This window comes from Lagenorhynchus albirostris, chromosome 7, assembly GCF_949774975.1.
Source record: "Lagenorhynchus albirostris chromosome 7, mLagAlb1.1, whole genome shotgun sequence".
NCBI lineage: Eukaryota > Metazoa > Chordata > Mammalia > Artiodactyla > Delphinidae > Lagenorhynchus > Lagenorhynchus albirostris.
The window spans coordinates 1,260,648-1,283,903 of record NC_083101.1 but is presented as its reverse complement, the minus strand read 5'-3'; the positions used below and the strand labels follow the sequence as shown (position 1 = coordinate 1,283,903).

General features: G+C 52.5%; 3 protein-coding genes across 3 annotated transcripts; all 3 read right to left on the bottom strand.

Moving 5' to 3' along the window:
* Positions 1-1,565: 1,565 nt before the first annotated feature.
* LCN8 (lipocalin 8) lies at positions 1,566-14,458 on the bottom strand. The gene is given in 7 exon segments (XM_060153664.1): positions 1,566-1,684; positions 2,149-2,238; positions 2,318-2,425; positions 12,471-12,538; positions 12,967-13,097; positions 14,059-14,164; positions 14,349-14,458. Coding segments are annotated over 7 exon segments (720 nt in total). The 3' UTR covers positions 1,566-1,577.
* On the bottom strand, positions 3,915-5,611 carry LOC132522701 (endogenous retrovirus group K member 13-1 Env polyprotein-like). Its single transcript, XM_060153243.1, has 2 exons — positions 5,274-5,611; positions 3,915-4,729 (listed from the first exon to the last, which is right to left on the bottom strand). Exons 1-2 carry the CDS (start codon positions 5,605-5,607, stop codon positions 3,915-3,917), a joined length of 1,149 nt encoding a protein of 382 aa, XP_060009226.1. The 5' UTR covers positions 5,608-5,611.
* Positions 14,459-14,566: 108 nt separating the features above from the next.
* LCN15 (lipocalin 15) lies at positions 14,567-18,922 on the bottom strand. The gene is given in 6 exon segments (XM_060153663.1): positions 14,567-14,706; positions 17,281-17,382; positions 17,790-17,843; positions 18,156-18,226; positions 18,295-18,434; positions 18,827-18,922. Coding segments are annotated over 6 exon segments (603 nt in total).
* Positions 18,923-23,256: the final 4,334 nt, after the last annotated feature.

Below are 23,256 nucleotides of genomic sequence, written 5' to 3'. Positions count from 1 at the left end.
AAGGGCCACCCCCCCGACCACAGAGCAGGGCAGTGGTCTGGGAAATTCCAGGGCCCCGCACGCTGTGGAGCTAGCAGGGGGCTCCAGGGGCAGCAGGTCCTGCAGGGTCTCCCAGGCTTGCCGGGACGGGCCTGTCCCCAACGGCAGGCGCCCTGACCCGGCCACCTGGGCAAAGTCGAAGTCCTCCAAGCTCAAGTCCTCCTCACCGTCCGCCAGCGCCAAAAACAGCCCCAGCAGGGCTGCGATCACCTCGCCCCTCATGTCTGGCAGGCAGGGGCTGGGGCCAGCTCCCCAAAGCCGCAGGACACGGGCCTCGGCACCAGTCCAGGCTTATACCCTTCCCTGTGGGCATCGGGGAAGGCACAGGCTGGCTTCATTATGCAGTCCGGCAGCTCATGCGGCTGCCTGCCCACCAGCCGGCGGGGCCAGACCCGAGGGGGACCCACCCGTGGGGCGCGGGTGTCGCCCAGGTTCCCTCCTGTGTTCATTTGCCTGATCCGCTCGCCTGCAGGCTGGGCCCCAGGCCGCCCAGGTGCTCAGACCATGTCCCGTGGCCAGAGGGGCCTCCAGGGCCCCCAGGCTCCAGGGTGAGGGGATGGGGACATGAAAGGGCACGAGGTGCTCTGGGAAGCACTTTGGGAATGTGTGCTGAGGGAGTTCGGCGGGCAGGGCCCCTCACAGCACCAGGACCCGGCAGCTGCCCGGAAGGCCCCAGCAGGAGCCCGGAGCAGCTCCCAGTACACGGCCCACCCGGGAGCCCCAGGCATGCTCAGGACGTGGGCGCGTGCCCCCCGGGGCCTGCCAGCTGAGTAGGCGTGGGCCCGCTCAGTGGGGCAGCACCAGGGACATGGGTGCCCACGCGACGTTGACTCTGTGTAGCCCAGCCCCCCCGGGCTGCGGGCAGCGAGGAGCGGGCCGGGACGTCCTGACGCCTCCAGCCCTGCTGGCCGACTGAGTCCTTTGAAGGAGCCCCACGCTCAGCGATTGGCCAACCAGCAGCATCCTGCCGTCCAGACGGCGGCCAGAGGCAGCCCCGCCTGCTGGTACTCGCTTTTCACCCACAGCATCGTTCCCCCAGGCGGGGACAGCGTCCCCCATCTTACGGGTGAAGAGCTTCCTGAGCAGCGGGCGGAAGGCACTTGTCCGAGTCCACGCAGCAGACACGCCGCGGCCCTCCTTTGCCCTTGACCCCACCCCACCTCCAAGTGCCACAGCCGTCCTCACAGGTAGACCGGCCGGGTGAGGGCTTCCCAGCACACAGCAGACAGCAGCCAAGTCAGAGGGGTGGGGGAGAGACAGAGAGAGAGATAGACACAGAGAGGCCGAGACAGAGAGACCGAGAGAGAATACAAGGGGGCAGGGTGGGAGAGAGGCACACGGAATGCGGAAACGACTCTTGGGGTCCCGGCTCCAAGGAGAGCTGAGCGGTTGTGCCCCTGCAGATGGAGCAGGGCCTCAAGGTGCTCAACTCACCCCACCTCCTCATGGCAGAAGCTCCTCTGTTGACCCCGCCACCCCCACTGTCACCCCTCGGCCCCAGGAAAGACTCGGGCAGCGGGCTTGGCAGTAAAGTTTATTCAGAGCAGGTGCAGGCGGGCCCCCCAGGGCTGGGCGGCCAGGGGAGCCCGGGTGGACGGGGCTCCCAGCATCCCGGATGGGGGCGGGGGCTCCCCTCGATCAGCTCCTGTGACACAGAAGGCCAGGGCCTCAGTTTCTCTACCTGCAAAGCGGGGTAATTGTCCCAACCTCTCGGGGCCGTTGAGACAGAGGGGGTCGTGCAGCTGACGTGTTAGCCCAGTGGGGGACCCGGGGAGCCGGAGAAGGGGCCCACAGGGCCTGCGCCTACCCCACCGCCCCCGGCAGGACCCTGCTGGATGGAAATGGGGGACGAGGGCCAGCCTCCTCCCCTCCCCGCCCAGCCCTGCCCTCCCCTCCCAGCCTCCAGTGTCCCCTCCTGGCAGCCTGGTGTCACCACCCTGGAGGCCCAGGGGCTCCCCTCGGGCTCCCCTCAGGCAAAGGCTCGCCTCCTTCAGGAGCTTGGCACACCTCCCTGTGGGACGGGACAGTGTGAGGGGCTGCGGGACAGGCGCCCGGACCCCACCCGGGGGGGTCCCTAGCCCAGCACCCACCCCAAGGTCTGGGGCTCACCGTGCCGGGCCACCACGTACAGTCCCGTGTCTGTGGTCAACTCCCGGAACTTCCAGAAGCCTGGTTCATACTCGCCCTCAAGGCTCCGAACTGTGGGAGCACAGGGGCCTGGGCTGGGTGGTCCCCAGGAGGACCACAGCGGCCCCGCCCCACCCCAGGGGCAGCTTACTGAAATACTTGAGCACGTGGAATTCCTTGTCCCGCCAGTGGAGGGACACCCTCAGGATGGCGTACTATTCGTAGTCTGTGTCTGTCACCTGGATCTCCCTGTGGCCTGTGCAAGCAGGTGGGAGAGACAGGCATGGGCAGACCGGGCACCCTCGGGGTGTGCCGGGGACCAGCCCCAGCTGGACAGGTTTTACCCAAAGGGGAGACGGAGTCGGCGTGGACAGAGCACAAGACACCTCAAAGGATGCAAGGATCTGACAAATTTATTTTCATGATTCCGAAGTACTTATACTATAAAGTAATCTCATTTTCAATCTTAGTAACCTTATTCCCATACCAAAAAAATCCCTTACATAAGCCATAAAACAAAAGTAATTTACATTAGCAGATTACATCAGCAGGTTAAACAGGTTAAGTAATCTTCTTATCGCTTATAGTCTTTTTCGTCCCCTGTGGTTAGGTACATCTTGGTCACACATCTCTTGGTCACATAAAAATGTCAGGAACGCAGTCTGCGGTTTCATCATCTTTCTTAAAAAAATTAGATGTTCTTGTACCTGTATGTTCTGTTCAATCAGCCAGTTATTCAAAGCACAAACTCAAGCACATTATTCTTTTAACAACTCTTGGGGGAGGGCGTTGTACCTTGAATCTGCCACCAAGTTCCTTTGCAAAGTACTTACAAAATATAATCTGTGCTTTATATCTATTTTTATACAAAAAACAATTAAACTTATTAAAGGTTGCCAAATAGCCTACTCTATCTAATTTGCTATACCCCATTATAGCATAAAACCTCCCCACCACCATACCCAAGTGTTTTTTAACATATCTCTAGCTCCCCCGGAGGGCCATAACTCATTCAATTTGTCTTCTAAAGTAAGCTTTTACCACACAAATGCTCCTATATATTTCCCTGAACCCAATGCCCTGGCCTGGGAATGGGGATTTCAGGTGTAGTCTTTAAGGGAGCCGGGGTAATCACAATCTTTTTTAGTTTTACCCTAAATCAGGGTCTTTTCCTAAACCCTCCACCAAAATTATGAATAATATATCCCAATACTAATAGCAATCCCATAAAAATCACCTTAAGCAAGAGTAGAGGAGAACAAGGGAACCACGCAGAGGAGAGCTTTGCTTCTCCATATTTGTACCTGACAGTACCAGCTTTGCTTGGCACTATGGGTCTCGTCCGTGCTGAGACTCAAAGGCACTTCCTATATGGCTCCCGGCATTTCCCCCTTTTTTATTTTTTAAAAAGGCAGTATGCAATTCCACTTTGGTTTTATATACACTCCGGAGGGCAGCTTGAATTAATCGGATGATGACTGGAAAAGAAATAAGGAGCAAAATTATAACCACTCCGGCAGCCCCATAATTTATTAAAATATGCATAAAGGAATTACCCTTAAAATAGCTTTGTAAGTTTTGTAAAAATTCTGCAGCAGCCTTAGAGGGATTCATATCATATTGAGAGGCTGCAATATCATGAATTTGTTTATGTAAATGTTCCAAATCAATTCCTAAATCACTAGAATTCCATACATTCAAAATGTGCATTTGAATTTTTTCCCAGGAGTATTCAGAATGATTTACTTTTAAGGGAGTAACACATATCCAAGAATATTTTTTATGGCATGTAAAGATAGGCGAATTTTTAAAGCAGTAAGTTCTTGTCCAATATGTAAAACTGCTTCTTCAAGGGCATCAACTTTAGCTTCTAACTTTCTATCTATTGCTTCCTGAGTTGCTAAAGCCAAGGATATATTTTTTGATAAATCATTAGCATATTGTGCTGTTTGTACTTCTTTTACTAAAGCATATGTTGCAACAGAAAAAGAACTCAGTATTCCTATCAAGGCAGAAATTCCCAAAATCAAAGTAGCCACAAATCTTTTTGGTCGCATGAGCTCTCCAACCTGTCTTACAATTTCTGCCCCTATATCTGTATACCAAGATTCATTAAGCGCTACTGGCAGCATAATATAAGCTGGTCTTTTTAACACTATTATGGTTGACACATTCATTTCAGGAACAATGCAAGTGGTCAGTATACATTGCTGGCAGGTAATATAAAACCTCATATTATTTTGTACAATTTGCAATTTTTCACTATCATTAGAAAGCAATAAGGAATACGGAGAAGACACACAGGTTTGAACATAGTACTGTTCCACATGGGTAGTAGCTCTAACTAACATTATTTTATGAGTGGTTAAGGGCAACCTCCATAACTGAGATTGATAATAAGTTTTATTTTCATGAACAAAGGTATAAATAGGAGCCACCCATCCATGACTATTCCATCTGTTTACCTTCAATGGACGGGGAATATAGGAATCATTCCATGGGTATATCAAGCCTTTATCTAAATATGTTCTATAATCTCCCTCAGGAAAATTAATACTCCAATCTGAAATATAATATTTGGTTCCAGGAATGGTTATTTTATTCTCTTTATTGTACATACAATATATCCATGAAGGATATCCAGTTTTAATATCTATCCAAACCCATTTATCTGTAGCTTTCCCTGCAGCCTCATCACAATCATCATATCTAGGAGGATGAACATCTTTAGCTGGATATTTATTAACGTAAACTTGATTTTGTCCTACAACTTTCCCTAACAATGACCATAGATATCTTGTGGTCTTATCTTTTCCTACTGGTTTTTTAGGGGAGTCTGTCAAGAATCCTGCATCAACTACTGACAAACACCCATTCTTTGTATGACTATTTTCTATTAACCCTGAACCAAGAAAAAAAACATATTGGAGGAAAGTCGGTCTGACCTGTAAATGAGTAGTTAAAATTGATTACAAATTGTTTATAGCCTTGTACTCCTCGAATGCCATCGGTCAATTCAGGAAATGAGGAGGTTACTGGAATAATGGAATCTGTCCAAGTACATGCATGTAGAATAGGAGGATCTGGAAAGTAAGCCCAATACGTACCGTTGGCACTTACCTGAACTGAAAGCAAGCTAAGCATAGCCACAAAAAAATTAGCAGTTGTCAAAGGCAATCCTTGAGCATTCACAGCATTTTCAGCATTCAGGCAAAGCCTTTTAATTGCCCCCCAGGTTATCGGAGCCGCTTCAGTGGTAGAGACAGCGTACCTTCTCTTTCGTGAACGAGAAGGCAATGAAGGCTTTTTCTCCGAAAGTTCTGGAGAAGCTTGTACCTCTTTATCGCAGGATGATACAAGTGACAGTTGTTTCATCTGGGGAACTAACATCGCAGCCACAAGACTATCTGGTTTCACTTTCTGTGGATGTGGTTCCGCCATCTCGGTAGTGAAATTTCTTTTCTGAAAGACGCTTCAATAAGTTCCCCACTTCAGGGTGTCTGATTAATCGATCAGGAATCCAAATTGGTGAATCAAAATTCTGGGGAAAAATACAAGCGTATCCTCTGCCACTAGTTAATAATGTATCTGGCCCATTCCATTTTCCTGTTAAAACATCCTTCCATAATACCTTTGGTTTTATATTTTCTTCGTTTATCTCCCAATGTCTCATCATAGGAGTTTTCTCTTTATCATTCATATTTAAATAATTTAATACAAACATAGAATGGTTAAGTAAATGATGAGGAGAAAAATATTTTAAATCTCCATATTGCAATTTATAAATCATGTTTTTTAATACCTGATTGGTTCTTTCAATTATAGCTTGTCCTTGTGGATTATAAGGAATTCCTGTACTATGGGCTATGCCAAACTGTTGGCATAATTGCTGAAAAGATTTAGAGACATAAGCAGGGCCATTATCAGTTTTTAACTTTCGGGGAATTCCCAAATAGCTAAAACAGAACATCAAGTGCTGGTACACATCCTTGAAGGCCTCTCCGGTCCTAGCTGAGGCTACAATTACATGTGAAAAGGTATCCACACAAACATGTACATGGGATAGCCTTCCAAAACTAGGTACATGAGTCACATCCATTTGCCATAAGTCATTAGCTCGCAAACCTCGAGGATTTACCCCTTGCTGAGGTACATTAGTTTGTGTAGGGCATACGAAGCAATTTTTTACTATTTCCCTTGCCGCTTCTCTGGTTAGGTTAAATTGATATCTTAAGGCATTAGCATTTTGATGATGCAGCTGATGAGATTTTATTGCTTCTTGTACTTTATTTTCATCTACTATAAAAATTTTAGTCAGGGCATCAGCAGAGGCATTGCCTTCTGCTAAAGGCCCTGGCAATCCAGAATGAGCTCTAATGTGGCCTATATAATAAGGCTGTGTTCTTTCCCATATACTATTCTGTAGTCTTTTAAGTAACTTAATTATTGTACTCTTATTCTCAGGAAAGGCTGCTGTTTCTATTGCTGGAAATAATTTAACTATATATAAGGAATCAGTATATAAATTAATCTTTTTATCCCTAGTTAAATTCATCACTTCTATAACTGCCATAATTTCTGATTGCTGTGCTGAGCAATTTTTTGTATCTAATACTTTCTTATCATTATTAATAATATAGGCTGCCCTCCCTGAGGAGGATCCATCAGTAAATACTAATATGGCCTCTTCCAAAGGTTTCATCTTGTAATATGTAGGAAAAACCACCATATGTTCCTTAAAAAACTGTAGCAATATACTTTTAGGCAAATGAAATAAAATCTGACCTCCAAATGAGGTCAGGGCTATTCCTAATGAATCTTCTAACAACAGCAAGGCCTCTAATTGATCTTTATTATAAGGTATAATTATGTTATCCATATCTCTTCCAAATAACTCTCTACTTCTCTTTCTACCTTTAATAATTAATAAACTAACCATAAAAGGGTACGAGGCAACAATCTTTTTTGGACTAGCAGCCAAATGTATCCATTCTAATGGTCCATTTTGCCATAACAATCCTGTAGGAATAACTGGAGTCCTTAAAATAATTAAATCCCAAGGTTTGGTATAATCTAGTCTTTTAATAAAAACGTTTTTTAAAGCTTTTTCTATTTTTTCTATGGCTTGTTTTCCTTCTGCTGTTAACTCTCTAGGGGATAGGGGGTTAGAATCTCCTTGTAGTATCAAAAACAAAGGTTTTAATTCCACAGTAGTAATTTTTAACAAAGGCCTTATCCAATTTATATCTCCTAAAAACTTTTGAAAATCATTTAAAGTAACCAAGTGATCAGTTCTTAGCTGAAAAGGTATATGCTGAATGGAAAATTCCTGTATTAATCTGCCCAAATAATTATAAGGAGGCTCAGTTTGAATTTTCTCTGGAGCAACTTTTAATCCATACTCCTGTAAAGCTTCCATCATATCCTGCAATGCCTGATGTAAATAGGCCTTATCCTTATGGGCCAATAATATATCATCCATATAATGTATTAAATATATCTCTTTATGTTTCTGTCTAATATAATATATGGCTTGATCTACATATTTCTGACATAAGGTAGGGCTATTTTTCATGCCTTGTGGTAAAACTTTCCATTGATACCGTTGATATGGTCTGGTAAAATTAGAAGAGGGCACACTAAATGCAAACCTCTTTCTGTCCTCCTTATGTAAGGGGATCGTGAAAAAGCAATCCTGCAAGTCGATGACTATAATAGCATAATTTTTAGGTATAGCTACTGGAGAGGGAAGTCCAGGCTGTAAAGCTCCCATTGTTTCCATGGTTTTATTTATTGCTCTAAGATCTTGTAATAGTCTCCATTTTCCTGATTTTTTCTTTATAACAAATATAGGAGTATTCCAAGGACTATTAGAGGGTTCAATATGTCCTGCCAATAATTGCTGTTTTACTAATTCTTCTGCAGCTGCTAATTTCTCAGAAGTCAGGGGCCATTGTTCCACCCACACAGGTTCCTCTGAAAGCCACACTATAGGGTCAGCTGCTTTTAGAACAATGGCCCCCTTTATAAATTTGGATAGCCCACTCCATGTTTATTATTTTTGGGCTCAGCAACCACAGGATATAATCTTCCCTCCTGTTTTTTTCCTAAACCTTTATCAGGGTCATATCCCATTTTTAACATTTGTGAAGAGACCCAGTCATCTGGACTATACAGGAGCATACCCATCTGCATAAGTATATCTCTTCCCCAAAGGGAAATTGGCAGGCCAGGTATTACATAAGGACAAAAGGAGCCTGCTTGTTTATTAGTAGTATTTTCCCAAGTTAAAATCTGGGCACTCTTAGCTACTGCTGGAGCAGTTCCCAGACCTGTTAACATATTGTCAGCATGCTGGGTGGGCCAGCTGTTAGGCCAATCTTTTCCTGCTATGCAGGAAGCATCTGCACCTGTGTCTAATAAACCTTGAATATTTTTTCCATTAATTTTTAAGGTTTTCAACGGTCTATTTCTGGTAATCTCTTGAATCCAAAATGCCATATCACTGGAGCCAAATCCTTTCTCATTCCTAGCTTCTTGAATCATATTCTTTCCTGTCTTATAATATGGTAGCAATAACAATTGTGCTATTCTTTGTCCCACATATATTTGTTGCGTCCTGTTAGAGGGAGCCACCATTATTTGAATTTCTCCTGTATAATCAGAATCAATTACTCCAGGCAAAACTGTTAAGCCAGATAAAGAAGTTGAACTCCTACCAATAATTAAACCCATTACTCCTGGGGGCAATGGGCCTTTAATCCCAGTTGGTATTTTTATGACTGGAGAGTCAGGAGTTAGTATTGTTGCGGAGGTGGCACAGAGGTCCAATCCTGCGCTGCCTGGGGTGGCCCTAAACAATTCATCGATTCCCCTGAGGGAAGAAAAGGATTGAGCGTCTGGTGAATTGCCCCTATTGTTTGTTGGGCCCGGGGTTGGGCCCGAAGTAAGTTTCCCGAATTAGTTCCAGCAGGTGTATCTGGAAAAACAGGTGCAGGAAACATTGGCATCTGAGCTCCAGCCTGAGGCACCGCAGAAACCCTATTAGGGGGAAGAATGTGTCCGTCCTTGTGATATTTACTCCTACACAATTTAGTCCAATGATTTCCTTTTCCACATCTTTGGCAAGGAGTCTTTGGGACCCCAACATTATTGGGAGATATCATTCTAACAGGACCTGCTGGATGTATATTTTTATTAGGACATTCTCTACTAAAATGACCTGAGCCTCCACAAGCAAAACAATTGTTTTCTTTTGGTCCCTTAGGGTTTTTTGTTTTTTGAACCATATTCATCATGCATTGAGGAAGTGTTTCTCCCTTTAGGGCGGCTGCCAAAGCAATCCCTTGCATATAAGAGGGACCCACGTCAGAACATTGCTTAATAAAATCTGAAATGCTGCCAGTTTTTCTAATTGGTCGAATCAAGTTCTGACAAACAGGATTGGCATTTTCGAAGGCTAATTGTTTAGCTAACATGTTAGCTGCATCTTCATCAGTTATCACCCTTTTTATCTCTGTTAGTAAGCGAGAAACAAAATCTTCATATGGCTCCTCAGGCTTTTGTCTTAAATCTGTTAAAGTGGAGGCTTTTCCTGGAGTCAAAGGCAAAGACTTCCAGGCATTCACTGCACACATAGTTACCTGCCATAAGGCCTCCTTTCCCATATGCATTTGCTGTTGGGCTGTATCATATTCTCCCTGGCCTAATAACATATCTTTAGTAATATTAAATTTATCCCTTTTCTTATTTAAAACATGTTGCTTAGCCACCAGTTCTTCATATTCTGTTTTCCAAAGTAAATATTGTCCTCCAGATAAACAGGCCTTTGTAACCTGAATCCAGTCATATGGAGTCATCCATCTATTTGCCAAGGCATCTATAAGAGTCATAGTATATGGCGCCAACGGTCCGTAATCTACACAGGCCTTTTTAAGTTCTTTTAAAAGTTTTAGAGGCAAGGGATCCCAATATACATCATCATCATCATCAAAACCATCCTCAAAAATGACTGGAAAGCAGGCTGCAAAAGCATAATCATCATCATCACCATTTATTCTCCTATGTCTTTTATATTCGCCTTGACCTTTATTAAAAGGTGGTGGAGGTGGTGGGCCCCTATGTAAAGTTGAATGTCCTGACCTTTTTAAAGGGGAAAGTAAAGAACTTAAAGGTGCTGGTGGGGCGGTCGGCAGACGACCCAAAGGGCACATATCCTGTAAATTAGGCCTCTTTTTCTTAGTTTCTTGTAATGAAAAAGCACCATGGGGTTCATATTTCCTTCTTTCATAGTCATATGCAGCAGCATCTATATCATCCTGATCTGTAGGAGGCAATTCATCGTCAAAAGGAGGGTTTTTTAACAAATTAGACTTAGCATTATTAGGTGACTCATTTTCCTCCTCTGAGTCATTGTCATTAAGGTTACAGTCTTTTAAGGCTGCAGCCAAAACCTCAATTTCTTTAGATGTTTTTGGGGAAGGTAACGAAGTACATTCATCTTTTACTTCTGCAGGAGATTTATATGGGTTCTTTTGACCTTCAGGCAAGGGAGCAATGCTCTCTCTAATAAGGTTCCATAAAGTAAAAGTATCTACCGGAATCTTCTCAGGTCCAAAATGACTGTAATATACTTGCAAAGTTTGCCCCACCTTTTGCCAGGTATCTATATTAACAGTTCCCTGTTCTGGAAACCATGGGCATTGTTCCTGTACAAACTGAAAAAATTGAGTTAGTTGCTTATTAGTTACTTTAATTCCTCTTCCATTTATCATATGTTTAACTATATCAATAAATAAGAGCCTCTCTTTGGACTCAGCGTGTCCCATCTTGACACCGCCTTACTCACCTTCCTAACCAGTATTCTTGACTGGGGGTCTGCAGCACCCTACGGTGAGACTCCTATCCGTCTGAGAAAGAAAAAAAAATAAAATAAAATAAAATAATACTTACCCCTTCAGGTCCCTGTTCGGGCGCCACTTGCCGGGGACCAGCCCCAGCTGGACAGGTTTTACCCAAAGGGGAGACGGAGTCGGCGTGGACAGAGCACAAGACACCTCAAAGGATGCAAGGATCTGACAAATTTATTTTCATGATTCCGAAGTACTTATACTATAAAGTAATCTCATTTTCAATCTTAGTAACCTTATTCCCATACCAAAAAAATCCCTTACATAAGCCATAAAACAAAAGTAATTTACATTAGCAGATTACATCAGCAGGTTAAACAGGTTAAGTAATCTTCTTATCGCTTATAGTCTTTTTCGTCCCCTGTGGTTAGGTACATCTTGGTCACACATCTCTTGGTCACATAAAAATGTCAGGAACGCAGTCTGCGGTTTCATCATCTTTCTTAAAAAAATTAGATGTTCTTGTACCTGTATGTTCTGTTCAATCAGCCAGTTATTCAAAGCACAAACTCAAGCACATTATTCTTTTAACAACTCTTGGGGGAGGGCGTTGTACCTTGAATCTGTCACCAAGTTCCTTTGCAAAGTACTTACAAAATATAATCTGTGCTTTATATCTATTTTTATACAAAAAACAATTAAACTTATTAAAGGTTGCCAAATAGCCTACTCTATCTAATTTGCTATACCCCATTATAGCATAAAACCTCCCCACCACCATACCCAAGTGTTTTTTAACATATCTCTAGCTCCCCCGGAGGGCCATAACTCATTCAATTTGTCTTCTAAAGTAAGCTTTTACCACACAAATGCTCCTATATATTTCCCTGAACCCAATGCCCTGGCCTGGGAATGGGGATTTCAGGTGTAGTCTTTAAGGGAGCCGGGGTAATCACAATCTTTTTTAGTTTTACCCTAAATCAGGGTCTTTTCCTAAACCCTCCACCAAAATTATGAATAATATATCCCAATACTAATAGCAATCCCATAAAAATCACCTTAAGCAAGAGTAGAGGAGAACAAGGGAACCACGCAGAGGAGAGCTTTGCTTCTCCATATTTGTACCTGACAGTACCAGCTTTGCTTGGCACTATGGGTCTCGTCCGTGCTGAGACTCAAAGGCACTTCCTATATGGCTCCCAGCAGGGGTGGGTGGACCTCAGAGGCCAGGGTCAGCAGGGCCTGACTCCATCCTCTCCCCACCCAGCCGGGACCCTCTGGGGATGCCAGGGTGGGGTAGGGGAGGACTAGAGCGGCCCTGGCAGGATGACCAGTGTCTTGGTGGGAGAACGGGCGTCTGGGGCGCGCGCAGGACGGGGAACAGCGAGGCCAAGCAGAGCTGGTGCGCAGGGCCAGAGGGCTGTGTCTGCAGCAGCAAGGGAACGGCTCTTACCAGGAAAACAAATTTCCCCGAAACATTTATTTCTGAGCTCACTATTTGTTCAGTCTCACAGCTTCCTGAACTGAGAGGCAGGAAAGTACTCATTAGGAAAACGCCAGCCTGCATTCCTTCTGCTGGGCACATCCCAGGGCGGGGGTTGGGGGGGTGCGTGCCTTCAGGAAGGGCTCTGGCAGTGTGTCCACCCCCAGGCGAGCCTGGGGCAGGGCAAGGACGGCAGAGGCACGGGATGGGGTGCCAGCCTCACCCAAGGATTCTGTGACCTCCAGAGAGCCGCCTGCCCCTAAGTCCATTTTCCTTTCTTGCAAACTGATGCGGCTTCATTAAGACCCTGTGCTTTTATTTGGGAGAAGATGCAGCTCTAGGAGCCTGGGGGTCTGGTCTCAGGGGCGGGTCAAGATAGACGCAGGGAGGGCTGGTCCACCCAAGTGACGGTAAAGTCCACATCCACAGCTGCGGCCGGTACAGCCGGGCTCTGCCCAGGCCCCTTACCTGTTATACGCAGCCTTGACGGTCAGCTCCTCCCCACTCAAGGTCAGGAACAAGGCCGCCAGCCTCTTTGGGGTCTGCAGTGCCAGGTTTTGTCTGGAGGCCACCCCAACTTCCCGCCAGAACCCTGCAATCTAGAGAAAGGGGCCGGGGCCAAGCCCGTCTCGGGCAGACGGACAGAGACCCCACCCCTGGGCCCCAGGAGGCAGGCGCCTCTCCCCGGAACTCCCAGGCAGGGAGCTGGCAGGCTCTGAAGCAGCAGCCGTCGGCCTTCTGAGGGGTCCCTTTGGGGGCGACAGGGCGAGCCCTCCCCGCACAGGCCTGTCTGCAGTTGCCACAGGGCTGGATCTGTCTCCAAGGAGAACCAGCCTTGCTGCTGCCTGTCCTTGGGGATGGGACGCCAGGGGCGGAGGTGGTTAGAGCCTGAGAGAGGGGGGCTGGAGAGGGCCAGCCGAGTGTGAAAGCCGCTGTGGAGCGGTGGCCAGCAGCCCTCCCCCGCGGAAGAGGCCCGGCTCTGCCCAGCCAGGCTGGGGGAGCGAGCGCCTGCCACAGAAACGGCACCCAGAGCCCAGACCTTCCATCTGAAACTTTTGAAAACTGATCATTTTTGCAAGAGAAACGCATCCGTGTCTGACATCTGTCACTTCTGAGCCTGCTGATGTGCTCCTGGCCCAACAGCCGACACAGAGCCAGCGAAGAAGGAACTCGGGCAAAGAAGCATCGGGCTGGAAACCAGAGCCCGCAGCCCAGGTCTCCACACCCGGAAAGCCTCCTCCTCTGGCTCCTACAGTGTGCGGGGTCAGAGGGTACAGCGGGGACCCCACGCCCTGGAGACCACAGGAGGCCCTGAGGGAGAGCGCCGCCCCTGCGCGGCCCTGGCCACTTGCCTCACACCCACTCACTAGGAGAGGGGAGACCAGGCAGGGCTGAGCTCAGACACTCCGCCACCCGCCCTCATGGGGCTGGCCTGGGTGAGTCCTGGGGTCCCCGACGCAGCTGCCCAGCACCAGCTGGGGCAGCGGCGGGGCCTGGAGTAGCTGCACACGCAGGCCCCTCCCCACCCCACCTCCTCCCGGGGCCCAGAAAGAAAGCCACCTTCTGCAGGTCCAGGTGCTGCGTGGTCATTTCCACCTGCACCAGGATAATGCCCAGGACGGCGCTCAGCAGCCCGGCCTCCGTGGAGGGTCTGTGCTCCCCGCACCTGTGCCCCCTGCACCCGGGTTTATATCGGGAGGGAGATCTGGCGGGTGGCGCAATCACCCAAGGGTGTCCTCGGCGAACTTGGCCTCCAAATGCTCACGGGGCGTGCATCCGGGCCCCGTGACACCCACAGCCCTGGGGAGGGGCCGAGGGGGGCTGGCCTGGACTAGAGATGCCGGCGCCACCCGCTGCCTGGCCTGGGGATGATGGTGGACACCGCGGCGGGGCCCGCCTGGGGGCCTGAGAGCAGGACAAGGCCCCCCCCCACCTGCATGGGGGTGACCCAGGACGGCATCTCCCACCCCGGGGGCACTAATGGGATGGATACACCAAGCCCAGACCCCCAGGGGCTCAGAGCTCCGCACGCACTCCCGGGCCCTCCTCCCAGGACACACGGTGGTTTTCAGGCTCTTTCCGATGGCTCTTGGGACAAGTGGACATACGCTCCACGGGCCTGGACCGCAGAGCCGGGTGGGGGGTTCCTCCCCCGGGTGGGGGAAACGACGGCGGGCGGTGCGAAGCTTGCGTGGGAAAGGTCGTTCCCTGCAGAGGGAGCAGTGCCTGAAAGGCACAGAGGCCCAGTGGGAGGGGAGGGCCCACGGGAGGTGGCAGTGGGGCGCAGTGGGGTCGCACCAGGCCCCGTGAGCCTCTACAGACGCCAGGGAGCCAGCAGCCGCTCTGCCTCCGGGCCTGTGGAGGGGAACCTGTGCACCTGGAGGAGAGCCAGCCACAGGGCTGGGCGGCACAGGGCACCTCGGCTTCCCCACAGGTGCCATGAACCCACAGGGGCTGGGCAGGGGGCACCGGACACTGCCTGTGGTGGCAGCCCCCACAGGTGCCACCCTCGGCTGGCGCCTCCTGCCCTCAGCCCCGAGCCTCCCTGCCTCAGTGGCCCCAGGGCCCGGGTCAAGGCCTGGCCCGCTGTGCCCTCCTTGATGGTCTCTCCAGAGAGGCGAGGGGCCTCAAAACTGCAGAATCTGTTTATTGAGTGCCAGGGGGAGGCCCAAGGAGCTGCCGGCAGAGCACCGCGGACGGGGAGGTGCGGGGGCCAGGAGGGCCTTGGGTCCAGACGGCTCCGCGTGACACGGCCTGCTGTTCCGGCTCACCCTGCATAGACAGGAGAGATCTGGTCACTCCTGGAACACCCCAAGCTGCCCCCCTCACGCAGCAGGGCCCCCCAATTTCCTCATCACCAGAAAGGCCAGTGCGAGTGGATCCTGCCGCCCAAACTTCTGCAAATGTGGAAACACACCCTCAGTGCTGCCCCCACCCCCCGGGGGCCCAGGCTGGAGGCCGCCCCTGCCCCGGGCTTCTGGGGACCCAGCCACTCTCCCCAGGGCCTCGCTCACTCCCTGGTTAGCAGTGAGGGGCTGGCGTGGCAAGAAAGCCCCAGAATGGCCACTAAACCATGCTGAACCCCACAGACTCAGCACCTGAGAGGGGGTCCACATGGGGCACTTTACTCCGAAAGCTGCTTTTTTCTAAGATAATCCTGGAGGGTGGGGCACAGAGCAGGAAGACAGGTTCACACTTTCCGCAGCTCGAACCTTCCTGAGGGGGATGTGACGCGATCCCTGATCGCCCTTCTCCCACCCAGTAACGTTGCTGAAACAAGCACTCACGTGACAGGAGACAGGGCGGGGATCCTGGACAGTGTCATTCAGACCCATGGAAGGATTCGGCAGCCCCGGCGGCCCCAGCACAGCACTGGGTAAACCCAGCCCGGCCAGGAGAGCAGAATGCGGTGAAGGCTGGAGGGACACTGCCCACGGGCCACTCAGGAAGCCCCCACCGAGCGACATCTAATCCTGCCAGGAGAGGCTGCAGGGGCACCTCCCAATGCCGGTGACTGTCACGTCGTGTCCATTATTTATCGTTTTACATAGGTTCCCAAATTCTTCACGATGAACACGGGTGAGGGGCCCAATGGTTTCCTGGTGTCCACTTTGGGAGAAGGTGTCCCCAAGAGCCCACCTGCATCCGTGTCCCAAGAGCTCCTGTGGACCCAGCCCTGTGATGGCAGCAACCCAGAAGACTGCCTCGTGGGACCCTCAGGAAGCGAACGAGGACAGGGGATTCCAAGGCAGGACCCAGTGTCCCACGGGTAAGCCAGGGGCTACGGGGACACGGAATGTACTGGGTTGGACCGTGTCCCCCCAAATTCAAGTCCACTTGGAATTCTGAAAGTGATCTTATTTGGAAATAAGGTCTTTGCAGATGTAATTAGTTAAGGATCTCGAGATGAGATAACCCTAGATTTAGGGTGGGCCCTACATCCAATGACTGATGTCCTTATAAGAAGAGGGAAATCTGGCCAGGCAACAACGGACGCAGAGATGGGAGTGATGGTCTACAGGTCGAGGAACACCAAGGCTCACCAGCACCACTAGAAGGTGGAAGAGGCCGGGATTCTCCCCTACAGCCTCCAGACGGGACCAGCCCTGCCCACAACTTGATTCTGGACCTCTGGCCTCTAGACTGTGAGAGAGTAAATTTCTGTTGTTTTAAGCCACCCAGTTTGTGGTAGTTTGTTATGGCAGCCCTAGGTAATCAGGAGAGGCTCCCTGGAAGAGGTGATGTGTAAGCTGAGGCCTGGAGCACACAGGTGAGTGTCCAGGCAGAACAATGGATGTTGGCGGGGATCTGCACCTGCAGCCCTCAGAAGGTGAGCGGGCAGGAGGCATGGCGAGAAGGGGCAGCCCACACGCACAGGCCCTGGAGGACGGGAGGGGGGAGTGACCCTGGCCCCCACCTAGGAAGGGCCACGGTGGGTCTCCCGAGCTGTCAGCGTGCTTCCTTGCCCCCGAGGGGTACGCATCTGTAGAAAGGCAGAGGGTCTGTGAGAGGCTGGGTTGGCTGGGACTGCCCACTTGCTCCTGGGACCTGCCCAGGACAGCCCCCCACAGAGCGTGGGGCCCTTGGGCCCCGACTGTCCCAAACATCTCCTTCATGTGTGTTAAGGGGAAGGGCGGGGTGTGAAGAAGAGTGGCTGGAGGGGCTGCCAACCCATCCTTAGAAGAGAAGGCCACCTCCTGCCTGTGCCTCCCAGGACTCCGGAAAGGGGCGGGGCTGGGCTTGGTGGGCGGGGTTTCCCACAGGACGGGGCTCGGCGGGTACCTGACTTGCGCAGCGTGACCACCGTGTCCTCCGGCAGCCCCACCGTCGGGTAGAAGTCCTGGAAGGCCTTCAAGGCCTGGGAGCTCACTTCCTGGGTCCGGCCTGGGGCAGAGCAGGGGTCCCTGTGAACCCCTGTGGCTCACAGAGGTGTGAGAGAAGGGCAGATGAGGGTCTCCTGGCCTCGCTGCACTTTCTTGAAGGCTGACAACAGGGCCGCCAGCCGGGGCTGGGCCGCTTGTGCACTGCATGAAAGTACCTGCCTGGCCGAGGGACCAGCGGGGACGGCAGCTGCCCAGAGGAGCGCCCTTTCCTGATTCACACAGCCGCACCTGGGAGGTTGGGGTGGCCTGGCTGTCCTCCGGGACCAGGTTCCCCTGGGCCCGCCCCCTTCAGGCATCCTTACCTGCAGCTCCCAATGCCAGCCTCCAGCCCTCACCCCAGCCTCTCTCCTTGGGGAGCCCCCCCGGTTCGCTCTACCAAGCCCCCCAGAAATGAAAGCAAAATAGTACCTGGGCCCCCGCTCAGGGTGTGAGGCAGCGGGCCAAGCAGGCGAGCGCGGGTCCCTAGCCGGAGGGACGCATGAGCTTTGGCCTGAGTGCCCAGCCCTCGGAGGCCCCTCCAGTCGACCCCTACCCGACCAAAGTGCTGTGGGGTTCGACCACCCCCACCTTGACCTGGGAGTGTGTGAGGAGGGGGGCAGGAGAAGAGATGGGGACAGGGCCTGAAAAGGCAGCCAGGTGGGGAGGGGAGGGGGGGGCCGAGGCAGGGGAGGGGCTGAGGGAGGGGAGGGGCAGGAGATGGGGGGCGTGGGGGAGGGTCCCGGGTAGAAGGATGGTCCCATGTCACCCCATGGAGAAGGGAGGGAGGACACCTACTCGGGACTCGGATGTGCCCCTGGCAGCCCTCCCTCAGCTACGCGGCACCCATCTGGTTACAGCCTTCAGCCCTGGGGGTGCACAGCCGGGCTCACTCTCGGCCCCGCCCACCCGACCGCTCCCCGAGCGCCGCGCTCACCCGGGGAGCTGCATGTGGACGCAGAGGCTGCCCTCCGCCACGGCCTTGATGTTGCTGGTGGACGTCAGCAGGTGGCCCTTCTTGTCCCTGAAGACCTTGCAGTCAGAGACCATGGGCACCCCCTACCAGAGGCCTGAGAACTGCAAGACAGCTCAGTGACCTCAGGCCCGATCCTCCGGGCACCGGGACCCTGGGCCGCAAGGACCACAGGTTTGTCCGAAGTCACACAGCCGGGGGTCTCCGGAGTGTCCATCTCTTGGGTCTGGGTCCCTGCTGTCCCACTCACCTGGGGCAGGCCTCATGGCCACTGTGAACCTCAGTTCTCCCAACCGTGAAGTGGGTCGGTAATTACCCACACACGTGGCTGTTTCAGGATTAAGTGGAGAGCGGCTGTAAAGGGTGCGCGGCCCAAGGCACCAACAAGTGCTCGGTGGAAGGCAGGAGGTACTGTTATCACGTCGTCGCTATTGTTTCCAGCGAGGGCTCAGCCCAGACCCCCACCCGCGTGGCATAGCTCAGAGGCCTCTGATACCTCTTTGGCATCAAAATCTGGCTGCCCCAGAACCTCAGCCTGCGCCGAGGACGCTCAGAGCAGCGCCAGGACGCAGCTCAGCAGGGTGGCCTCCATCCCCAGGCCGGTCCTCTGGCCCCTGGCGCCCAGTCCGCCCGCGCGCCGCCGGCCCAGCTTTGCAGCCCGGCCCGGCAGCGGGGCTCGGCGATGAGCGGCTCCGGAAGCTCCAGGCCCTCTTTGCTCACCGTCTGGCACAATCGCTCGAGTGTCCGCACCTGCTCCGGGAGTCGTTTCCCGGAGGCTCCAGAGAGCCCGGCCCTCACCTGGCTCGTGTCCCGGCCACCTCCGTGACCGCGGCTCAGCCAGTCGGGTTGCCCCGACCAGTGAGCTCCCCTCCGAGTCCCCAGAGTCCCCACTCCTCGCACGGGAGTGGAGCCACCATTGGCCAGGCCCCCGGACCTCGTCTTGGGATGACAGAGGTGACGTCAGAAGCCTGGGCACCCCTCACTCCAGACCCCCAGCTGGGCCTCCAGCAGCCCGAGAGGAGGGTGGGTCTGGGCTGCCACTTAGGGTGGGTTAGGGTGTCCGGCCACCTTATCCCTGGTTGCATAAGTGTGTGGACCAGAGCGTCTCCCGGTGGCTCCGCGGGCTGGAGGGGGCTTGAGCTGCCGAGGCCTCTGCAGGCGACCTGACGTCCACTCAGAGGGCCCCAGAGACACTCCGAGGAACAGCGTGTGACCTGGGACCCACCACCCCGAGGCCTCGGGTCAGAGGCAGGGGTGCCCAGGGAAAGCCAGCACTGCGCTCTGGAGTGGAAGTGGGTTCAGAGTCAGAGAAAGACCCAGCGGCCAGCAGGGAGGGAGGGGCAGAGCCGAGGGCTCCGCCCGCAGCCTCCACTGGGTTTCAGGCCACGCCTCTCAGTCAGGTCCCAGAGTCATTGGACAGAATGCAGTGAAAGCCTTCCCGTGAAAATATTTACAAAAACACACATCTATCTGATAAAGGACTTCAATCCTGAACCTGTAGGGAACTCTCAAGACTCAATTAAAAAATAAATTTTTTTTTTTAAAACAGACAAAAGGTTTGAAAAGATTCCCAGACGCAAAGCAAGCCCACGCAGAGAGGCTCGCGGGCGCTTGTCGTAAGGAGACGCAGCTACACACCAGCAGGATGGTGATTCTGTTTCTAAATCAAGGCTGTCACCGCTGGGATGGAGAAAACGAGAGGGAGCAACACCCTGGGAAATGGTTTCGCAGATTCTTATGAAGGTAAACATTCATTACCACACGGTTCGAGGACGCTCGCACGCCTAGGTGTTTACCCAAGAGAAACGAGACACACACAGAATCTGCCGGCGGCTGTATTTACCCAAGAGAAACGAGACACACACAGAATCTGCCGGCGGCTGGTCATGTGGTTTTACTGACAATCCCTAGAAAGTGGAAATGACCAAGCGCCATGCGGGGGGCCAGATGAACAACCTGCAGACCCCTCCGGGGACCCCTCGGAGCCTCCGAGGTGCAGGGCAGCCTGCCAAGCTGTGGAGGACCTGCCACCGGTGTGTCGCCAGCCGTGGTCTGGGGACTCTCCGTCGCGAGTCTGCGATGCCCGGCCATCTCCTGGCCTCCCCATTCACCCTCACCCCCAAGTTCCCTCTCCACAGAGTGGTTGGAGCAAAGCTTGTAAAGCATCCGTCTGACGCGTCCCTGCTTGAGATGCTGCCGAGTCATCGTGGCCCTGAGCGCAAAACCCGCACCCAGCCCACCCCTGTGCCCAGCCCAGCTCCCCGGCGGTCCGCCCAGCAGCCCCCGCCCCACCCCAGGCCTCTTGCTTGCCCCCTCCCCCCCAGCGGCCCTCCGGTGGTCCCTTCCAGCCCCCTCACCGGAGCCCCCTGCTCCCCAGGCTACTTCTCAGCCTCTGCATCCTCCAAGCAGCCGTCCTCAAACCCCAGCCTGCACCTGCCGGTCGTTTTCTGGCGGCTTTAGCACCATCCGAATTCTCTGCTGTGTTTATTTTCTGTCTGCTCTCCCGCACACACTGTAAACCCCGTGACAAGAGGAGCTGTACCGGCCTGCTGGCAGCCTGTTGGTGTCTGTTTCCCCAGCCTGGAGCGCAGGGCCTGGCGGTGGAAGGGGCTAGTTAATGCTTGTGAATGAATAAAGGACAGGGGCCAAGCCGCTTTGACCCGCAGGTCTGCTAAACTGGGATCTTCACAGCACACATTTGCTGCCGGGGCAGGGTTGTGTGGCCACATCTGGCCTGCACGGTCCGTGGGCGCAGCCGGCACTGCAGGCCCAGATAGCAGCGGGTCAGTGGGGGCCCCGCCCCCCCCCGCAGTGCAGGGGCGCCGCTGCCAGGGCCTCCATCGCTTCCTGCCGGCCTCAGCTCCCTGGAGGAGACTAGGAAGAGTGCACAGGAGGCTTGCGGGCACTCAGGACGTGGACGGGGGCGCTGGCAGGAGAGGTGTGGGCAGTGGGCAGGCCAGAGCTGGCAAGGCCCTGGACCCAAGCACAGCAGGTGTGGTCCCAGCAACGGCCACAGGGTGGCAGCAAAGGGACCCTGCTTGCCGGGGTGGCAGAGGGCTTACGTGGGGCTTCGCGCCCGCTGGGGCTGGGGAGGGGTCCCCGAGCAGGAAGGTCACCTTATATTGAAGTGGGGTCCGTTGCAGGGTTTCCAAGCTTCAAACCTGCTACCAATGAATGGATAAACAAACAGGGTCTATCCACACGTCAGAAAGTTGTCCGTATGACAAGGAACAGGATGAACCGTGAAGACAGGGTGCTGGGTGAGAGACCAGGCCCCAAAGGCCACGTGGTGTAGGAACCCCCCTGTACGCAACGTGCAGAGAGGCAAGTGCATGGAGACAGAAAGGAGATTACTGGTTACCAGGTCCTGGGCCAGTGGGGAGCAGCCGTTTAATGGGCATAGGCTCTCCCTGTGGGGTCAGGGAAATGTTCTAGAGTTGATGGTGGTGATGGTCGCACAACTCTATGAATGCACTAAAACCCACTGAATTGTACACTTATATGGGTGAACTATACGGTCCCTGAATTAAATCTCAATAAGGCTTCTGGAAATAAAGCCCACTGCCAACTACTATTCCACTTTTCATTAAGGACAGAAGTTGTGATGCTGCCAGTGCCAGAGACTTAATTTCAGGAAAAAAAAAAAAAGTACACATGAAGCCCTCCACCCCACCCCACCCTGTTCCAGCTCAGATCACAAGGGCCCGCGAAGCGGACAAACCCAGGGGCCAGGGCCTCGGGCACAGATAGCCCGCCAGGGGCAGGGGTGGCTCCCCACGCCCTCCATAGAAGAGGCCCAGGGCACCAGAGGGCAGGGGCTGAAGGACGACTGCCTAGGAGGCAGGAACCAGAGCCCCTCCCAGCACTCTTCGCTGGGGAGGTTGGACTGACAGGGTGGACGCCAGGCCAGGGAGGGCCCCTCAGGGCAGGAGCTGCACTCAGGGCACTGGCAATGGTCAGCCTGGTGCTGGCATAGGGGGTGAGCTGGGATTGACCTGGCTGCCCTGCGCCTCCCCGCTGCCCGGCCGCTCGCCTCCCCCTCCCCTCCCCCCTACAAAGGAAAAATAAACGCAGGCAACTAGTTCTACAAGACATGAAAACCTGTTATAAAATCATGAGCAGTAAGAGCGTGATTATAAATAGAATAACAGAAGAATCTAGAAACAATGGGAAGAGACACAAATGACAGGGGAATTCAGCATACGATGAAGGACATGTTTCCGTCTGTGGAGAAAACTTGAATACGCAGTCAACAAAACTGTCACCACTAGGGACCATTTAGAAAATACATACAAGCTAGATCACCACCCCACTCCTTACATCAAAATAAACTTCAGACGGATCAGATTTCCACATAAAAATGAAATTTAACAGTGCTTGTAGGAAAAAAATTTTTAATTTGGTATGGACCAAGTCTACGAAAACCAGAAAAGGTAAACCTGATAAAGATTAATCAGTTTTCTATAGGCATATTTAGAATTTCTTTTTTAATAACAAAAATGATGAACAACATAAAAGACCGATTACAACAGTGGAAATAAATGAAGACCACCCAAATGAGAACAAGCGGGCATCCCCTGTGGTTGTTCAGGGGGCATATTTGTCTTTCTGCAGTTGGTCCTGAGTTGAAGATGGGGACAGAAATTATTGTTCGTTATCGTTCAAGTCCTGCCCATTTGGGCCAATTGTCACAGGGCATGTGTCCAGCTGCCCATGATTCTCGGAAGCACCTTGGGTGGGGTCGGGCGAGGTGCCTGCCCTCCTGTTGGAGAAGGGTCTAGGGGCACAGATGAGTGAAGCTAGCCAAGGTCAGGGAAGTGGTGTGTTTGCACATGACTTGGGTTCCATTTCTGTGGAGAAAAGCTGAGCTGTGAGGAATGGGAGGCCCAGCCAGGCAGGGGCGGGGTCATCCCTGCACCTCGTTAG

Excerpts from the sequence above, each read along its gene's own strand:
- LOC132522701 (XM_060153243.1), bottom strand. The coding sequence starts at position 5,607 with ATGGCGGAACCACATCCACAGAAAGTGAAACCAGATAGTCTTGTGGCT. Across the intron at positions 4,730-5,273 it reads AGTTCAGGTAAGTGCCAACG|ATTGGAGTATTAATTTTCCT; the intron begins GTACGTATTGGG and ends ATTATATTTCAG.